Genomic DNA, 19,415 nt, shown 5'->3' on the forward strand with positions numbered 1-19,415 from the left:
GCCTGCTTCTGCAGGGTCACTCACTCCCGCTTTTGATTTGGGTTTGTTTTTTTTTTTAATACCTCCTTACACCAGATACGACGAGGCTACCAACGAGCTCGTTAACGAGGAGCTGGGCATCGCCTACCCCGTCATCGACGGCATCCCCAACATGATCCCGGAGGCTGCCAGGATGACTCAGAAGAAGCCTCCGGCTCCCGAGGGCTCGGAGCAGCCCTGAGGACCCGCCAGCCGCAGCCGTGAACGGGGACGGATGGCGGGAGGAGGGCTACTCCCCTCCCTGCCCACGCTGACTGTGCTTGTCCCCCTCTTGTCCCTGGCAGGTTTGTTTTACTCGGCCACTGTAGACGAAACCTTCCCACAGGGCTGCACCAGCACCAACAGCTTGTGTTTCTACAGCCTCCTCCTTCCCGTTACGATACCAGTTTATGTGTTCTTTCACCTGTGGACCTGGATGGGGATTAAGCTTTTCAGGCACAACTAGTGCAGTGCATTTGCTAACCCTTGGGCTTCACTAAAGGAACGGTGTTTATTTAATGTCATCAGGTGTTGCAGTTGATGAGAGAGTTCCCTTCTGGCACTAATAACCATCATCATTTTCCTAGTAGTGTCTGGGACTGTTTGAAGTTCTCTTTAGCAGCCTTTTTACTTAATTACCACTAAGGCAGATAAAGAAGAGGAACAAGAAGCACTATTTCCTTCTACTATAACCCTTCAGGAGTGTTTTGTGTTTGTAGTGGCACTAATGAAAAACTTCTGCATGGTGGTTGTTTGTACAAATGAGAACTGTTTCCTGACTGAAATAACTGATACTAAATAATAAGCAGTGACAACATGCAGCAATATAAATCTCTTTGAATGAATTATGACTTTTGGTTTTGTTTTGAACTGATATATGTGTGTATTGAAACTTACTTGTCTCACTGTCAGAACTTTTAACTGGGCTGATAGGTAGTAACAAAACTAGAGTTAAACAAAGATGCTTAATTAGATGATAGCCCTGTGTCCTGTGCTTGCTTGCCTTTTTTTTTTTTTATGATGAAAATGGGGAAATGACACAGCAGCAACAAAGATGTATTTGTGCATTTGGCAGGTTTGTTAGAGCAACCTCCATCTCATCAGATGTGTGTCCCTGTATTATTTGTTAAATTTGTCAGAGTGCCCAAATTTTATAAGCCAGGCTGGGTCACCTCTGTTCAAGATGCATCTCCTGACAGGTTAGAGGAAAAGTAGCTCCAGCTGAGCCCAGGATTTGGTAGCCAAGTTGGCAGCTACAAATGCTGAATAAGTTTGTAGAGTATCTTTCCCCTTAGCACTATCTTCTCGGTAGAGAGGGAACAGAAGATGCTTCTGCTAAATACTTCAATGCTTCCCTGTTTCTATGTACAGTGACGCTAGAGAATGGAGTGACAGCCCACTGTGAGGGTGTCACATGCAAAGTTCTCAGTACAACCCAGCAAAATGTCTTAATAGGACACAGCTGTTAAGGGGGGGGGAGTTTACACTACGATAAGCTGTTACAAAGGTTTCTTTTTTGTTTCACTGCTGCGTGGTTTATGCCTGCAACAGGGACACACAAATGCCCTTTACCTGGTGAAAAATGTTGAAAACAGCACCAAGTTGTCGATGTGGCAGACATCGGTGTCCCTCAGTGGGATACTAATAATGCAGTCAAAGTGATGAGGCTGCTGCTGGGCAAATAGCGCTGTGATGCTCAGTGGGAAAGTCAGCGCCTATGACAGGTGTGTTCGAAGGGTGGCTCCAACTAAGCGCAGCTGTTTGTCAGAGCAACTTGCACAATCAGTGGGGAGAGACTAGATCTTCTAGAGGGCTGTATAAGAATAAATAAATGCCTCTCTTATCTGATGTAGCAAGGAAGGAAAGGCAGCTCTAGAGTCCAGCTTGAATCTTCTAAGCTTTTACAGGGCAGGGGCCAGTGTTGCAATACCTGAAGAAAACAACAGCTGCCAGAACTTTGGGTTTGTGTGGAAACCACAGGCTAAAGCCACACGGAAACGGCAGCATTATAATCGGCTTTTCATCTCTTTTGCTGGCACTACCCTTCCTTCAGGCAGCATCTCTGTAACAGAAATGGGTTTTGTAGGTGTGCCGCTTGCTGGCCTCTTAAGGCTGGCTCCCCAGCCACGAGTTTTTTCATGTACAGCAAACTCACCTAGACTCTATAGTAATGGGCTTTGCCAGCTACCAGTTCCCTCAGCAATCCTGTTACACTACCCCAAAGCGACTTCATAGTAAGTAGCACTGCCACTTGCATTTAACTTATGCCAACAAACTTGATGGTTACCTGGAATAAGAATGCAAGATACTGCCCTCCAGATTTACCCTACATCCCCAGTGAAACATGTTTTATAATAATTTGGTGAGTAGTTGTTTTGTTGTACGCTCGGTGAATGCTGAAATCCTTCTACCAATACTTCAGTAACACTGACAACCAAAGAACACCACAGTGATGTATTCAGAGCTAACAAAATTTGGTATCTTATGTCTAAGATCTTCCTGAATTGCTGGGCTGGTGTGTCATGTAAATGGGTCCATATGTCTTGCAGAAGGCACTGTCTTCCGATGGGAAAAAAAACACAGTTCCTGATCTTATCAGTATTGCCTATATCTGAAGATCGAAGTTAACAATCTGTGTTATCATCTCTTCTAAAGTGTAAAAAAATTGGCCACACTTACACTAAAGTAGCTGGGTGTTCTGTTAAATGAACAAACATCTTGTTTTTCATACTAAAGGTGCATGGATATTCAGTCAGCTTCCATAGGGCCATCTGAAATGACAAGGGAGAAAGAAAAAGACATGGTTGATTTTCTCTTGCAAAATCAGATTTTGGCAGTACGTGTGCAGACTGACTCATCGGTCCGTCGCCTGGCAAACTGCTCTGTCTCTGAAACATGCCCTTGTTGAGTGCATGAACACCACACCAACAGAGGCAGGTTTTCTAAAAGCAACTTCTAGAAACTTTAGTGAACTGAAAACCCTGACAGAAAGGCATCTGAACTATGTTACGGCACACTGTTGCTAAAAAATGTTGGGTTTATTATCTGTAATACTGTAAGTAAATACTGGTACAAAAAATAATCTCATTCAAAGTGTTACACCTCCAGTATGATAAGGCAGCAACTTATTTGGCTTTTGATTCTATACTGTTTCTCATACCTCATCTTCCATTCTGGTTAACTGGTATAAAATTGGTACATTAGCAAATGAAAGCTTATGAAAGAATTAGGAAATTGTCCTGTGAATTCCAGCCTAGTTGCTAGAAAACTGCATTTTTTGCCTAAGGAAGCCCCGAATATCCACATTCCCATTTCATGCTGCTGCCTGTGACATTGATTACATTTGGTAGCTAATTTTCACTCCTCCACGTCATCAAGAAAAGATCCATTTCACAGATTGTTTTTTGTTACCACGACTTGGTTTTTAGATTTAAACTGAAATGCTCGATTGGGTTTCTATGTAAAAGTTTAAAGAGACCTCACGATTTTTCTGTCAATTAAACATAATAATATTCAGAGTAACAAGAAGTACAGCAACAATCCAGGATGGTGATATTTCACACTGATCACCAGATCAAAGCAAACAGAATCACAGAATCATAGAATCATTAACGTTGGAAAAGACTTCTAAGATCATCAAGTCCAACTGTGAACCTGGCACCACCCTGACCACTAAACCATATCCAGAAGTACCACATGTACACATTTTTTGAGCACCTCCAGGGATGGTGACTCCTCCACTTCCCTAAGCAGCCTGTTCCAATGCCACTCTTTCAGTAAATGAATATTTCTTAATACCTAATCTAAACCTCCCCTGGTGCAAACTGAGCCCATCTCCTCTCATCCTATCGCTTGTTACTTGGGAGAAGAGACTGACCCTCACCTCACTACAACCTCCTTTCAGGTAGTTGTAGAGAGTGATAAGATCTCCCCACGGCCTCCTCCAGGCTAAACCATCCCAGATCTACTTAAGATGCTGGAGGACAGCTCTGACTCAGAGAACCAGGGATTATCTCAGGAAAGACACTGTAGTAGCTGCTAAAATACTGTAAATGGCTTGCACAATTTAGAACAGCTGGTGGACTAGGTAAAATGCATTGACATTGAGGCAATGTACTGGGTTAGAGTCTAGAGTTGACTTCAATATATCAATTCATTTAAATAAAACAGAAAAAACCAAACCAAAACAAAAAAACCACAAGCCACCCTGTTTTGCACTGCTGTTAAGATTTTATACTTCTGGTCTACTAAAGACCCAACAAAATGCCATAATTATTTTCACTTTGGACACATAGAAGTTGTCTTCTTGTACTCTGAAACCACTTCTGGAGTCCACCTGCATTGATACACACGGTTTGAAAAGGGTGTCAGCAGCCCCAGTGAGGTATGCATCTGTGTGTCGGGATGAGACTGAGGAGTAGCAGGGCTCTCCACAGAAAGAGCTCTGAGACCCTGTGCAGAATTGGAAGGGCAGAAGTGCTGCTAATGGCACAGCACTCCACAGTGAGAAGTCTCAGAAAGCTACATAAAACCAGCAGGAAAGCAATTTTCATTTACAATGAAGATCCCTTAACACAACTCCATCAGGAAAGGTACGTTTCACTTTGAGCGTCTTTCGTGTTGCAGGACAATCTGAAGTTCCCTATTCACGTTCATACTTTTAGCTTGGCAAAGATATGATTTGGGGAGGGGAAAATGAGCGTATAAAGCTCTAAATAATGTAACCGCTTCTGGAGGAGTAGGCGCTTCTTATTACCTCAGATTCAAGAGTCCAAACTCCAACACTCAGACCTTCAATCTCATCCGAAAGGATACTAAATTCCAAACAGCACTTAACAACTTTTTGATTCATCCTAAGCGTGTGCTTGTGCTCTTGACTACCCTTAATTCTGAACAATTTCAGCAGGTGAAAGGATAGCTGTCAACAAGAATGCACTTATTTCCTCCTTTCTTACGCTTGTTTGTTTGCAGCTAAAGATGCCGTAATTCTATTATCCCAGAAAACTGCTTAGGTAACAGGCTCGTAAAGCATAACATGGTGTAACTGTAGCAGCCACAACGTGCCAAGCAGGTGGGTTGTCTTTTGAAGGCTGTAACCAGTTTACTGAGGTGAGGGATCTCACCAGCAGAAAGAGGAACAGGCACACTGCATGATGGACACCATGTCCCCAGCTCTCTAGGCTCCTCACACCACTGAAAGCATCTCTGTCCCTGCCAGGGACTATAACATACTTCACCTTCTCATTTCTAGAGGGTTAGCCAAGCACAACTCAGGAGCAGAATTCCCTCAAAGCTGTGCTGATATAGCACCAAAGAGACTGCTGAAGCAATGTCAAATGATCAGGCCCCATGTTCTCTTGTAAGAAGGAAACACAAAGGAAAAGAAGAACACCAAGTGATGTGAGAAGCTGTTTTTTATTACTGACTGAATACTGGACTATCCTAACATCAGAAATTACTTGGAAAGTTCAACCCCAGCTCCAGCTGGGTGTAATTCCGTCTGTTCTAAGAAGATACTCTCACTGTGGTGTGACTAATATTCTGATCTGATTAATATTCTGTCCTCCCTGTGTTGTGTAGCCATGCACTGTTAATACTCCCTGTATTTCACCTCCTAAAACAACTTGCACTACAGCGCTAGGAGGAGCTACTGTGGATCCTTTGGGAGCTGTAATATTGCCTAAAGGGATTATCATCATCTCTCAAATGTCACTACGTGATAATCTGCTAGAATGTGCTCTTCTATAGCAAATTTTGGTAGGACTGGGAAGAGAAAAAAATTTTAGCTTAGGCTTTGACAAATACAGACTTGCTTCTTGCAGATTCAGATACAACTAATCTTCTCTACATGCATGGGCTAAAATAACACTTCCTGGTCAGTTTACATGCAGACAATATATTCTGTCTAAGTCAGTGCACACTACCTTTTCTCCAGGAAGCTTCTCTTGATGCAAGCCTCAGATGAAAAGATAAGTCTGATATTCCTGACAGCAAAAAACAGACCCAAGTCAATCCCTTCAACATGAGCAGCAGCTTCAGGATTTTAATTCCAAAAGAACAAGAACTGTGTGAACAAGTGTGTCTACATTCGACCACATAAAACTTAGCACTGCTTTATTGAGAGCATTGCAGAAGACACTGTATTTGAGGAGTTAGCAATTTCTGGCAAGCCACCTCTGCTCTCCTGCATCTCTGGGGGGCACCTGCTCAAGCACCCCATTGGAGCCTGTGCTGCATGCTGGTGGGTGCTATGATGGAGATACCTTCCCCACACAGGTTGGGATGGTACCTGGTTTTGTCTGTTGTACAAAATAGAAGGTATTGCAGCATGGGAGGGAGAAGGAGCCACAGCACGGATGGGATCTTTGTAGCATAGTGGGGGAAAATCCATCGGGATATCTATTTGCTGCTTCACAAAAGCTAAGTTTCCAGCTTTCTGGAGTCTTCATCAAATTTTTAAAGCCTTGTGACAACACAAGCTTCCTGCTAGAAGTGCATATCTAGCCATGTACCCAGAGGACATGTCAGAACAGTAAGAAAAAGTGCAAATCTTACTTTTTAAATGAATGAGCAGCAAAAAACTGAGGTAGAAGATGAGCAGAGAGTTAATTCTTTAATGAGCCAAATTCATCTTGACAGGACATTCTCCTCCAAGTTGTCTGTCCTGCGAAGGGCTGGTGCTGATCCTCACTGCTTTCTCCTCATCTCTGAGACTAAGGTAGCACCCAAGGCACCTGGTTCCCTACAAGCCATCTTTGCTTGTGCCCCTCATCAGCCTGTTCACTGTAAACCTACAGACTTTGATTCAACCTTTGTAAAGGTTTTACTTGGGCTGGTCCGAGTGATTTTTCGAACCTGGTGCAGCTTTGTCTGCGAGCTGGACTGGAGTCTGTCCCCAACTTTCTGCTGCAGAACTGTGTCATAAGTGGTGTGCTCCACCTGGCTGACACCACACAGCAGAAAAGGCACAGTCCTCTTTCAAAACATATCACTTCTTATCTCCTACTAAACCTCCATTCTATCACATTACTTCTGATTCATAGTATAAACCCTTAATGTTTTCATGCATAAAGTCAGCTTACAAACGCTTTCTGCTCTCTGCATTTTTTCTGTATCTTATGTCATTAGCACATGAGATAAAAACATAAATCATCCCCATTCTCAGCCTTTTTTTTTAGTTGAATATTAGCCCTTTCTCTTCTGTAATCATCATTATCTTGTTGTTTACACTGGATTTAAATGCTTTTGCCATCACTAAAAAGTGTGACGATTAGGAGCTTCAGAGCTTCATCAGGCTGTGAGCTGCACTCACCCACTGCTAACCTTTCGGCTCCTCTTTTCGGGCACTCTTCAGCTCCTCCTGGCACCCACAGCTATGTCACGTCTGCTTCTCAGGAGGCCTCCATCCCCCTGCTCCTCCAAGCCCCCGTCCAGCCCCCTGCTCCTCAGGGGGCTTCCAAGGGCTCTGGTCTCCCATACGGAGACCTGGGCTGGATTTCCTGGCCAAATGTCATGAGCTCAGAACATTGCAATAAACTGCATTCCTAGTGGCAATTTGTAGTTGTTTGGATGTTTTTCTCTCCTTGCCATCTGTCTAGACAAATATACAAGCATTACAACATGAGCATGAAAGTATTATTCTGCTGTCTGGCAATTCTTCTGTTGGGCTGTTATGCGGTTGAGCTCAGTGCTGACTGCCTACTTCGAGTGCATTATCATTTAAGTTTGCTACTATATAGCTTTCTCAGAAGAAAAACATTTTCCATCCCAGTTTTAACCAATTTTTAAAATTGATTTTGTGGAAATAGTCTCTGTGAACAAGAATTTGCTATGTGGATATGGTAGTTACAACTACTTCTTAAAATTTCAGCTTTACTAGGGAAACACTGGGTACTAATCTCGAAGTTTAAGGAAGAAGGTAGACTTCCAACAATTCTTAGAACATATTTGGGATGAAGAGCTACAGGTTCAACACACCAGTCAATTTAAAAAGAGCAAATCCTTCCAACATTCAGAAACAAAGACTCTAAGACTCTAAGTCAGAAACATAGACTCTAAGGAGTCTATGGTAAATACTGCAAGTAAGCAGTCGCAGTTATTAAATCTGGATGTTTTTCTGAACGTTATGTGAACATTAAATGAAGTATATGTAAAATCTGTGCTCCAAGCAAACTTATTAGTCCCCAGACATGAAGACAAGCCTCTACCCTGGGAACACAAGCGTGTAAACACATCCGAGTGAAATAATCTGTCAAGTAATTAATCCTGTGGTTATCACAAGCCCGGTAGCAAGTGTATGAACACATTCTAGGTCTAAATCAGTCGCCGAAAGGAGCTGCTTCGGAGCCTGCTGGCAGAAATCGGAGCAGCAGCAGATTTGACGGGGGTTTCCTGAAGTTTTTCCGCGGCGGGATGATGCGGGGCGACCGGGGAGAGCCGGCCGGAGCTTGCAGCTCTGACCAGACGCTAACGAGACCTGAGCACTGCCGGGGCCATGGCGACCCCACGTTGACCTTAATAAAAGGCCTCAGGGAGCACAGCAAGCGGTCCCTGCGGCCAGAGCTGAGTGGGCGAATGGCTTGTGTGCTTAAGTGTGCGTGTGGTGTAGCAGAGTCCAGGAAGGGTAGAAGAATATGGGGAAGAACTGAAGCTCTGGCAGCCTGATAGGTGAGTCTCACAGGCTGTTGTTGCCTTCTCGGTAGGAGCCCCACTACCATCTCTACCAAGCAGAAGGTGGTGGGCCCAAAACTTGCCAGAATGGATGTGGGAACCCAGGTGGAGCTCCCACGGAAAAATCCAGCTGTCCAGGTCACAGGCTGCAGAGAGTCCCAGGGACTTGTTGCCGGTAATGGGTAGCGGCTGTGAGAATGGCTGTGTGAGGTGCCAACAGGTGGACGACCTGCTCAGTGTGGTGGCAGGGCTGAGAGAAGGAATTGAACAGCTAAGGAGTGTCGGGGAAGCAGAAAGAGAGATTGGTGGAGCCAGATGCTGTCTTCTTTGAAACAGAAATGGGAGCACCCTTTGGAAAGCACCCAGTATCCCTCCCGTGTCAGGCAAAAGCCTAAAAAATAAAAATGGAAAGAATGAGTGGAGGCAAGTTTGTGCTTGGGGAGGCAGGCAAACTCCCTCCTTGCTCACCTCAACCCCCAGGTGCCCCTACACAGCAGTTGTGAGGCTCTGGCTCTGGCTGAGGAAGGCCAGCCAAATGAGGATGTGAATCATGGGCAGTCTGTGCCAGAGGTGTCTCACTGGTCGGTTAAGTCCATCGCTTGTATCACAGCCACATCCAAAAGGAAGAAAAGAAGGGTTATGGTAGTAAGTGGCTCCCTTCTGAGGGGAACTGAGGGTCCAATATGCCAAGTGGATCCTCAGCAAAGGGAAGTATGCTGTCTCCCTGGAGCACAGGTTGGGGACATCACTAGGGAACTTCCTAGTCTGGTAAGGTCCTCAGACTATTACCCACTGGTAGTCTTCCATGTAGGTGGCGAGGAAACTGAGACTTGTAGCCCAAGAGCCATTGAAAGGGACTTCAGTGCCCTGGGATGGTCAGTGGGGGAATCTGGGGCACAGGTTATGTTTTCATCTCGCCTTCCAGTCATGGGCAATGACATTGGGAGATTAAAGCGAATCTAGTCTATTAATATGTGACTCCGTGGCTGGTGTCACTGTCACAACTTTGGGTTCTTTGGCAGTGGGATGACCTACACAGCACCAGGCTTGCTAGCCTCAAATGGGAGTCACCTTTTAAAAGAGGGAAGAGTGTCTTTGCCCAAGAGATTTCAGGGTTGAAAAACAGAGCTTTAAACTACTTGTGAAACGGGAGGGAGTTAACAATATCAGGCTTGTCTGTGACAAGCTGTGAGATGATACAGCAGGGTTAGAGGGACAAGGTGCTGCTAAGGGCCTTCAACTAGTAAGTGAGGCGAGCTGGGGAACTATGAGGCAGCACAGTTCAAGTCTTGCAGAGATGAACCAGGGGCTCCTAAGGCAGTAGGAGCCAATGGGAAAAAGTCCATAGAACACCCTGAGAGAATCAAGGGGTGTTCCGCCAAGAAGGTGACATGGCTGAAGTGCCTCTACACAAATGCATGCAGCATGGGTACCAAACAGGAGGAGTTATAAATCTGTGCGATCAAGGTATTATGATCTGGTGGCAATGACAGAGACATGGTGGGACAGCTCACGTGACTGGAAGGTGGTCATGGATGGCTCTGTCTTTTTCAGGAAAGATAGGCCAACAAGGTGAGGTGGTGGAGCTGTTTTTTACATGAGAGAGCAACTGGAATGTTTTGAGTTCTGTCCAGGGGAGGATGAGGAGTGAGTTGAGAGTTTGTGGGTGAGAATGAAGGGGCAGGCTAGCACGGGCGATACTATGGTGGGTGGCTATTACAGGCCACCTGATTAAGATGAAGAAGTTGATGAGGCCTTCTACGGGCAGATGATAGCAGCCTTGCAATCCCAGGCCCTGGTTCTCATGGGGGATATTAACTACTCAGCTCTTTGCTGAAGGCCTGCACAGCCACCTTGTAGTGGTTTGACCCTGTCTGGTGGCCAGGTGCCCACACAGCTGCTCTATCACCCCTCCCTCCTCTGCCAGACAGGGGAAGAAAATATATCAAAGGGCCCATGGTTTGGGATAAGGACAGGGAGATCACTCACAACTACTGTTCTGGGCAAAACAGACTTGATTTTGGGGAAATTAGTTAAATTTATTAAAAGCACAAGTCAGAGAAGAGTAGCGAGAAACAAAACAGATCTTAAAAAAATAACACCTTCCCTCCATCCCTTCCTTCTTCCCGGGCTTAACATCAATCCCAGTTTATCCACCTCTTTCCTCTGAGCAGCACAGGGGGACAGGGAATGGGACTTGCGGTCAGTTAATGGGATATTGACTTGCGGTCAGTTCATGGGATATTGTTTCCACCGCTGCTTCTTCCTCCAGGGGAGGCCTCCTAACTCTTCCCCTGGGCCATTGTGGGGTTCCTTTCACGGGAGATAGTCTTCACATACCCTTCTCCAATTTGAGTCCTCTCACGAAAGGCAATTCATCACAAACTGCCCACCATGAGTCCTCTCACAAGAGACAATCTGCCCCAATGTGAATCTGAGGTGCAGTCCTTCAGGGGAAACTGTTGCAGCGTGATTCCCCGGCGGCATCACAAAAGTCCTGCCAGCCAACGTGCTCCAGTGTGGGCTTCTCTCTCTCCACAGGCTACAGGCTCTGGCAGCAACGTGCTTCAATGTGGGTTTCCCATGGGATCATAGCCCGCTTTAGGCATCCACCTGCTCTGGCATGGGGTCCTCCACGGGCTACAGGTGGACATCTACACCCTGCCCATGGGCTGCAGGTGGACCGCTTCTCCATGGTCGTCACCACGGTCTGGGGGACTATCTGCTCCAGTGCACGGAGCACATCCTCTCCCCTCACTCTTCTTCACTGACCTTGGTTTCTTCACATATCCTCACTCCTCTGTCTCTCTGCCAGTTGTTGTGTGGTGTAGTTATTTTCTCCCCGTTTCTTAAATATGTTTTCACAGAGGCATTCCTATCCTATCATTTTACTGATAGGCTCAGCCTTGGCCAGTGGTGGGTCCGCCTTTGGAGCCAGCTCGCATTGGCTTTATTGGACTTATCAGACTTATAGCAGAAGCCACTCCTACAGCCCCCCCCCGCCCCTGAAATCCAGCCAGACAAACCCAATACACAGCCATTCACAGTCCAGGAGTTTCCTCCAGTGCATCGATGATAACTTCTTGATGCAAATGGTGAATGAGCTGACTAGGAGAGGAGCACTGCTGGATCTCATACTCACTAACAAGGAGGGTCTCATTGAAGCAGTGAAGGTTGAGGGTGGCCTTAGCTGTAGTGACTGTGAGATGGTGGAGTTCAGGATCTTGTGCGGTAGGAACATAATACCAAGCAGGATCGCAACGCTGGACTGTATCAGGGCCAACTTTGGCCTTTTCAAGTAATGGCTAGGGGAAACCCCATGGGACAGGATACTAGAGGGTAAAGGGGCACAAGATAGTTGGTTAATATTCAAGGACCGCATCTTCCAAGCTGGAGCATAGGAGGTTCCACAAAAACATTAGGAAAAATTTTCCCACTGGGAGGGTGACAGCCCTGGCACAGGCTGCCCAGAGAGATTGTAGAGTCTCCTCTGGAGATGTTCAAAACCCACCTGGACCCCTTCCCGTGACCTACTCTAGGTGAACCTGCTCTGGCAGGGGCTTGGATTAGATGATCTTTCGAGATCCCTTCCAACCTCTTACATTCTGTGATTCTGTGATCTTCTGAAAGTTATTAAAAATGTCATTGCTTTCACGATAGTCAAAAGAGCTGCTTTTCCACCCTGTTTGAAAAAGAGATGAAAGCTCTGCATTTGTCAATGCCTATTTCAGACATTTCTTCTTCATGAGCTATCTATATCCCAGAATTTAATGGGGAGCAAACTAAATTTATAACTGCCTCAATTCCTTGAAGGTGCCTACAGGAAAGAGTTTGAATTTCTTCAGTGGTGGTACTTCATGAACATCATTTGTACTCAGTGAAACAACATTTAAATGTAATTTCCATACTTTCTCATTACATCTTAGCTTAGATGAGATTCTGCAGACATGTAAGTCACAGGCTCTGCCATTTTCTTGAGGTGCTGCCCTTTTCTGATTACTTCTTTGCAATAACTACAGCATGGTGTTGTATCAGACTGCACTAGTCAGTGTCATGTCTTCTAAAATATTTTACTACAATTCTGGCCAACCAGTTTCATTAACTAACATCTTTTGTTGCCCAATGTAAGCACTGACTTCAACTTTCAGATGATGGCAATACTAATTAACTGTATATCTTCTGCCTCTCACTGCTAGGCATATTGTTTTCTGATTGAGTGATGTTTCTGTGACTTAAAGTGCCGTTTTTATTGATGCCATCCTGTGCTAAGTCAAATACATTTTTAGATTATTTTCTTGGGTAACTGGTACTACTTTTTCCAGTCTGTAAGATGTTACATTAGTTTTAATCTAAACCACAGAATCATCAGAACTGTAATTTCAACTACATGAATTTCAAGCGGTGCTTCCTAGAACCTTGTACTTGCTCATGGTCAGGTAAGTTAAGGTGCACTTTGTTCAAATTATTGCATTTCTGGTAAGGAGCTTAAGCTCTTTGATTTTTTTGTTATTAAGTCTCTCCTGAGTTTTTTACACTTATGTTGGCAAAACAAAGTGGCTCTGTAAAGTACAAGAGCATTCCCCTGGGACCTGCAGAACTCAACAGCGTGTGATTCACTTATCCTCATCTTTGATGAATTTTTGCAAAATAACATGTTTTGATTGTACTGTGTGTGGCTGATATCACCAGGGAAACAACTCCACTGTCAGATGAATGCTAGGTCAGGCCTTGTCAATGCAGATGAAAATCTGCAGTTAGAATTCTCTAGCTCGCTGCTAATAAACCATCTAATCAGGAAGTTTCTGTCTATACCATTAATGTTGTGAGTGTCAAGGTTACAGAAGTGTGTAGTACTAGGGCCTGAATCATAGGCCCTGCACTGAAGTTGACCTGTTGATGAACCTCACAACCCCACACGATATAGTATTAATCACATATGTAATGTATTGATAATCTGTGGCATCCTTGGCCATGACAGGGAGGCTGGATTAAAATGATCTCTAAGGTCCCTTCCAGCCTAGGTCATTCTATGATTCTATGATTCTATTTTATCATATATATATATATTCCAGTGCCAATCTGTAAAACCTTTGCTGTAAGACTAAATGTGTGGTGGGAACAAGCAGGGTGATCTTTCTTTAGCTAAAGGCCAGGTGCAAGGCTGGGAAACTAGCTGCCTCTTGTTTTGTTAGAAGTATGTTACAAGACCGTGAGACCAGAGGCCTGGTTTTGGTGAGAAATATGGATTAAGGACCGAAATAGGTAGGGACGCTCCCTTGTATTCTTCCTTCATCCCTGGCCAGACTGTGGGAGGAATTCAACGAAGTGGACAACACCAGATGTTCCTGCATTTGAAGATATGCAAGGTTGTTTATTTAATAGTATAAAAGCTGGACCCTCTTGCAGTGACTTTGGAGACCTCACCTATGAGTGGACGCACTGCGTAGGACTTCGCAATTACCAGGACGGTTCTGCAGAATCCTCACTGCAACAGGGGCTCCCCAGCGACTGCAGAGGTGGATGATGATATTAGGGCTATTGGTGATGTATCTTTCTTAATAACTATTGCTAAACCTATCTAGTAATGATTAGGTGCATTACACCCTGCTTGTTCTCCTTGCTGCTTAAAACTAGAGTAAAATAAGCTTTCATAATCAGCAAACAGTAAAATAAGCCAACCCTTCTGTTGGTGCCTGTGTCCTTTTTTTGCGGGATGCCCCACCTCCCCGGGCCAATTAGCAAAACAGAGTGTTTGACAAAATGAGGCAAAGAGTGTTTTTACAACAACATGGAAAAGATTAAGATTTGGAAACTTAAGTTAATATGTATAATTGGACTGGAGGCCAGGAATCCAATTCTTTCCCAAGTTTGGCCTTGCTGTTCTTCAGGTGAGGTGAGAAATACTTGAGAGTGATAATTCATTTGGAAGTACTACAATTTCCAGTAGAAATGCAAGACACAGTACGGATCAAAGTAATATTGGTAACAGGCAAAAGGAGAAAGTGACTTTTCCCTAAACTCTAATAATCCTTATGATGTTTTTCCTTTATTCAGTCATTGTATTTATTGACAGTGTGTAACGAGGTTTTGAAAAGCATCTGGTTGCCCAGATTAGAAGGTTCCCCAGGAGCAAATGTGGGTGCAGTGGTCCAGTGCTGTAGTCTCCTGAGGATGTCTTTCGCATCCCACTTGTCCTTGGGGCTGGGACCTCTGTGGTTCTTGGAAGAATTACCCCCAAAATAGCAGCAAATTTTGGGTGGGAATTCATAACCATGGTGTCATGGGTGTGGTGAAATTTGAAAGATCTCCAGGAGCCAACTTTGGTGCAGGGCTGTGCTCTTCCTTTTGCATCCCAGTTGTCCTTGGGAATAAGGGCTCTGTGGTTCTAAGAAGGCTAGTACTCAAATTTTGGGCAAAATTTGAGGGGAAATTAATGACTGTAGGGTCATTAGAGTGTGGGGAAATTCTAAAGATCTCAAAACCACAATGTTGGTGAAATACCGTGCCCTCCTTTGGATGCCGTTTGCATGACAGTTGTCCTTGGGGCTGGGGACTCTCTGCTTCTCGAATGCCCAGCCCTCAAAGTGGAGGAAAATTTTGATCAAAATTCATGACATTGGGGTCATGAATTTTGATTGAAATGTGCAAGTTCTCAAAAAGACAATGTTAGTACAGCGCTGTGCTCTCCTTGGGATGCCTTTTACATTTCAGTTGTCCTTGGGGCTGGGCACTTTCTGGTTCTCAGATGCGCAGCCCTCAAAGTGGAGGAAAATTTTCATCAAAATTCATGACCGTGGGGTCATGAATTTTGAACGAAATTCACAAGTTCTCAAAAAGACTATGTTAGTGGAGCGCGGTTCTCTCCATGGGATGCCTTTTGCATGACAGGTTTCCTTAGGGCTGGGGGCTCTCTGGTTCTCAGATGCCCAGCCCTCAAAGTGGAGGAAAAATTTCACCAAAATTTATTACCGCGGGGTCATGAATTCTGAGGGAAATTTGCAAGTTCTCAGACAATGTCAGTGCAGTGCTGTGCTCTCCTTTGGATGCATTTTTGATCGCAGTTGTCCTTGCAGAACCTTGAGCCATGTTGCTCTGTGCTCTCTCACCCAATGTGTCCTTGACGGAAAACATGCAACGTGAGCTGTGTCACTTTGGAGCCGAGCCCCTGGAAGAGTGAATGTTTTATTTTTGCTCCAAGAGTGAAGGTGGCAGCAAGACCAACTGGGACTGCTCTGCATCCACTTGTGACAGCCTTGCCACAGAACCTTGAACTGTAGGGCTCTGGGCTCTCTCACCCGAGATATCCTCTATGGAAGCCAAGCAACGCAAGCTGCGTCATTTTGGAGCCGAACCCTCCACAAGAGCGGACAATCGACTTTTGCTCCAAGAGGGAAGGTGGCAGCAAGATAAACTGGGGCTGCTCTGCATCCACCCATGAGGGCCTCCCCACAGAACCTTGAACCGTAGGGCTCCAGGCTCTCTCGCCCGGGATATCCTCGACAGAAAACATGCAAGCGCGAGCTGCGTGACTTTATAGCCCACTCCTTTTCTTTGAGAAGGTTTTGCTTATTTGCACACCAAGCTTAATGTATTTTCACATACGTTGTGGTGCCCAGAAAGTGTGAAAAAGAGCTTTTTTTTTTTTTTTCCCCACTGCAAGCTCAAGTCTGGCACATACTCTCTCAGGGGGAGCTCATCTGACCAGTGTGCTGGGAACTGGAGTTACCAGGGACAAGAAGATAACAGCTAAAATGAACAAGGAGTGGTTAAGCAGTATTATTTTATTTTAAATATCTGCTTTGGCTGGTTGCCTGATTCACTTCCCATCTCTCTCTACATTTTCCCCATCTGTTCCAGGGTTTTGCTTCTTTAGCAGAAGGAATTAAAAATAAAAAATTAAAAAATCAGCGTGCTCAAGAGAAATGATTCTTGAGAAATAATGCTGAAGTGAGATTTTTCATGTCCTCCTTGTGTCATATAAACCCGCCACAGAATTAGGGACCATGGGATAAAGCCTTCCAAATTTTATACTGTAAAGCTTCTTTTATCAAGCCCTTAATTTTTCCTCTTTCCCCATTTGCAAAGATTTAAGCCACCAGATAAGTCTTGCCTCATAGCCCAAAGGTCAATAAATCCACCCAACATACACCTGTGGGCAAATTAAAAAGTTACATTGTCCTCTTGGCTGCATATTTTAAAATATCTTTTCTCTGCCAGTACATTTGGTCATAAGCCCTTTACAGCAAATTCTGCAGTCATATTTGTGCCTTGAAGCTGGACTGGCAATAACAGGGGAGTTGATTTCTACCATACTGAGCAGTTTCGTTTTTCAAAGCATATTCAGTTACAACAAGCTGTATTAGTTGAGGTGAGGCAGACTAAGAGGGTAAACTAGGCGTGCTGGAATAGGATGTTTTCATTCCATTTAAAATGTTCTAACAGGAGTAATGTACTACTTCTTTCTTTCACTTCCTTTCCCAGCTCTGAAAGTGATGAACCGAGGGATCAATATTTGTTCTGTTTAAACACCCGTTCAAAACTCCAGTTTGAACCATTTTCTCTGTTTTGTGCCCTTGTCTTTTCTCCTCATTTCTTCAAAGAGCAAAAGATCCCCATTAGACCGAATGTTTTGTCTTTCTAATAGAGAGGTCAAGTAATATGAAGCGGCTTCTGAACTTAGGTGAACAAAATCTCCCTGCATCGAATGGCAGGGAGATCTAGATCTAGGTTTTGAGGAGGGAATTGCATCTCCCAGCACTCTACCTGGATTGATGGGCAGCAGAAAGGCCAAGCACGAGTTCACAGAGGAGTAATTTAGTAGGAAATCAGTCTCCCAAGAGAAAATCTTACTGTCCCTCCCCAAAAGATACACATTTTCTCAATGATCTCCCCCTTTAGGAGAGTTTCTCGCCTGTTATCTTCAACAGTTTGATGTCCTTGGGTAACCCACATTGCTGCCCATGACTTGGGTGCAGGGTGGACCAGGCTGCAGCCCCTGGGCCATCACCCCAGTACCTGTCTGGCCACGGTGGCCCAGCCAGAGGCAACTGTTGGCAGGAGCCTTCTTATGTCCCTGCTCGTTGTGATTCACCACCCAGTTCAATTAGTACAAATGGAGGTAGTTCAGGTTAACTTTCAGGACCATGAACTGGAGTAGATGAAATGCTGGCGGGAGTCTCATCTTGTGGCTGCAGGGCCATGACCTGTGCAGAGGAGCAGTAAAAAGCTGCAAGAGACAAGTCATGCGCTGCTGCTGTGACAGCTGGGCAACATCTCTGCACATTTATTTTTTTTCACTCAGTCTCCCTAGTGCTCAGGTAATTGCCTTTGTACTCATTGAGTGGAGTCTCAATGCCTCTCTCTGTTCTTAACCTTTCCACTTCACATTTTATTCCTTGTTTTGCAATTGGCTGTGTTTGAAATGGGACATGGAAATGCTTGCGAGTGGAAAACCAAAGGACAGGTCCCAAAATGTGCTTTTACACACTATTAACAGCAGGGCTAGCAGCCAGAAGTTCACTTGGTTATGTCAAACCCAAATGAGATGGTACAAACCCTAACAATTTGGTATTATTTTCTGAAGAAATCCTTCCAAGTCTGTTTTCTAGTGGTGAGATAAGTCAGTGTTTGGGGTGAAAGGAATAACTTTCTTTAGCTGTTGAGCAAACACAGAGCATCTGCCTAATACATGCTATGCATATTCAAAGAAACGTAGGCAAAAAAAGGTTTCTTTTGGAACCTAGTGGATGAAATTCTCTCCTGTTAGAGTAAATGGGAGACTTGCCATTGACTTCATTCAGGGCAGCACCTCACCCAATACTTTTTACATATGTTTTTATATGTTATGATAATTCATGAATGAACTAAAACAATGCCTGTAGAGAATATATGAGGATTGTTCTCCTCTACCTTGGAGGAAGTAACCTTCCTTTGTTGCTTATTATATTGGGGTGCTTCGAAAGAAATATGGTTGGGAGAGTCTTTACTACGTTAACGATACATACTTTATCTTCTATCTCTCTTTTGCATAATTCATCAACAGCAGCATTACAGAGAGGTTAGCTAAGAAAGAAACACAGATGGGAAGAAAGTGTCTGAAACTGGATCTGAAGGGGGCTGAGGTGATGTTGCCTGGATGGGATTTGTAACATGAGGAGAACACAAAGAGAGTATCTTGCCCTTTGAGCCTGTCTGTCTTAGGTTGTTCCAAGACTATGATCCAAAGGCCTAGTTGGGTTTCCAGTCTCATTCTGGCTGGATTTCTGAATGCTCAGGACAGCATTAGTAGCCAGGACAACCTTTTCATAATTTTTTTTGTCTTGTTTTGTTTCTGTTTATCTCTGGCCAGGAGAGATTCTGATGAATCCTTCTGTACGCAGCCTTTGTCATTTCATCCAAGCCTTTGCCTTCCAACAACAGGTTTGTTCAACACATTCCTTATGAAGATGCATCTTCCATCTGATCAGAAACCAATACCCATGTAGATTATGAGGTGGTTTTATCCTCTTGTGAGCGCATAGCGCCTGCACTCCACAGTCTGCTTTGGCCACCCCTTGCCTTGATCTGAACAGTGTTAGTTTTGGCCCAGGAAGCTCCAGAAATCTGAGGGAGTTTGTCCTTTCCTGGCCCAGCCACCAGTTAGTACTGGCCCTCAGCCTGGAAGGCTGCTAATGTGAGAGAGAAAAGGGGTAGCTGGAGAGCCATTTTCTGTTCAAGATCTTTTACTT

General features: G+C 44.6%; 2 protein-coding genes across 2 annotated transcripts; both read left to right on the plus strand.

Moving 5' to 3' along the window:
• Positions 1 to 75: 75 nt before the first annotated feature.
• Positions 76 to 220, plus strand: PYURF (PIGY upstream reading frame; the record flags this gene model as incomplete). The annotated part of the gene is made up of 1 exon (XM_009871236.1): positions 76 to 220. A coding segment is annotated over one exon (145 nt), but the record flags the coding sequence as incomplete, so codon positions are not given.
• Positions 221 to 253: 33 nt separating this feature from the next.
• On the plus strand, positions 254 to 484 carry PIGY (phosphatidylinositol glycan anchor biosynthesis, class Y). Its single transcript, XM_009871235.1, has one exon. The coding sequence runs from the start codon at positions 254 to 256 to the stop codon at positions 482 to 484; it is 231 nt and encodes a 76-aa protein (XP_009869537.1).
• Positions 485 to 19,415: the final 18,931 nt, after the last annotated feature.

This window comes from Apaloderma vittatum, unplaced genomic scaffold, assembly GCF_000703405.1.
Source record: "Apaloderma vittatum isolate BGI_N311 unplaced genomic scaffold, ASM70340v1 scaffold5876, whole genome shotgun sequence".
NCBI lineage: Eukaryota > Metazoa > Chordata > Aves > Trogoniformes > Trogonidae > Apaloderma > Apaloderma vittatum.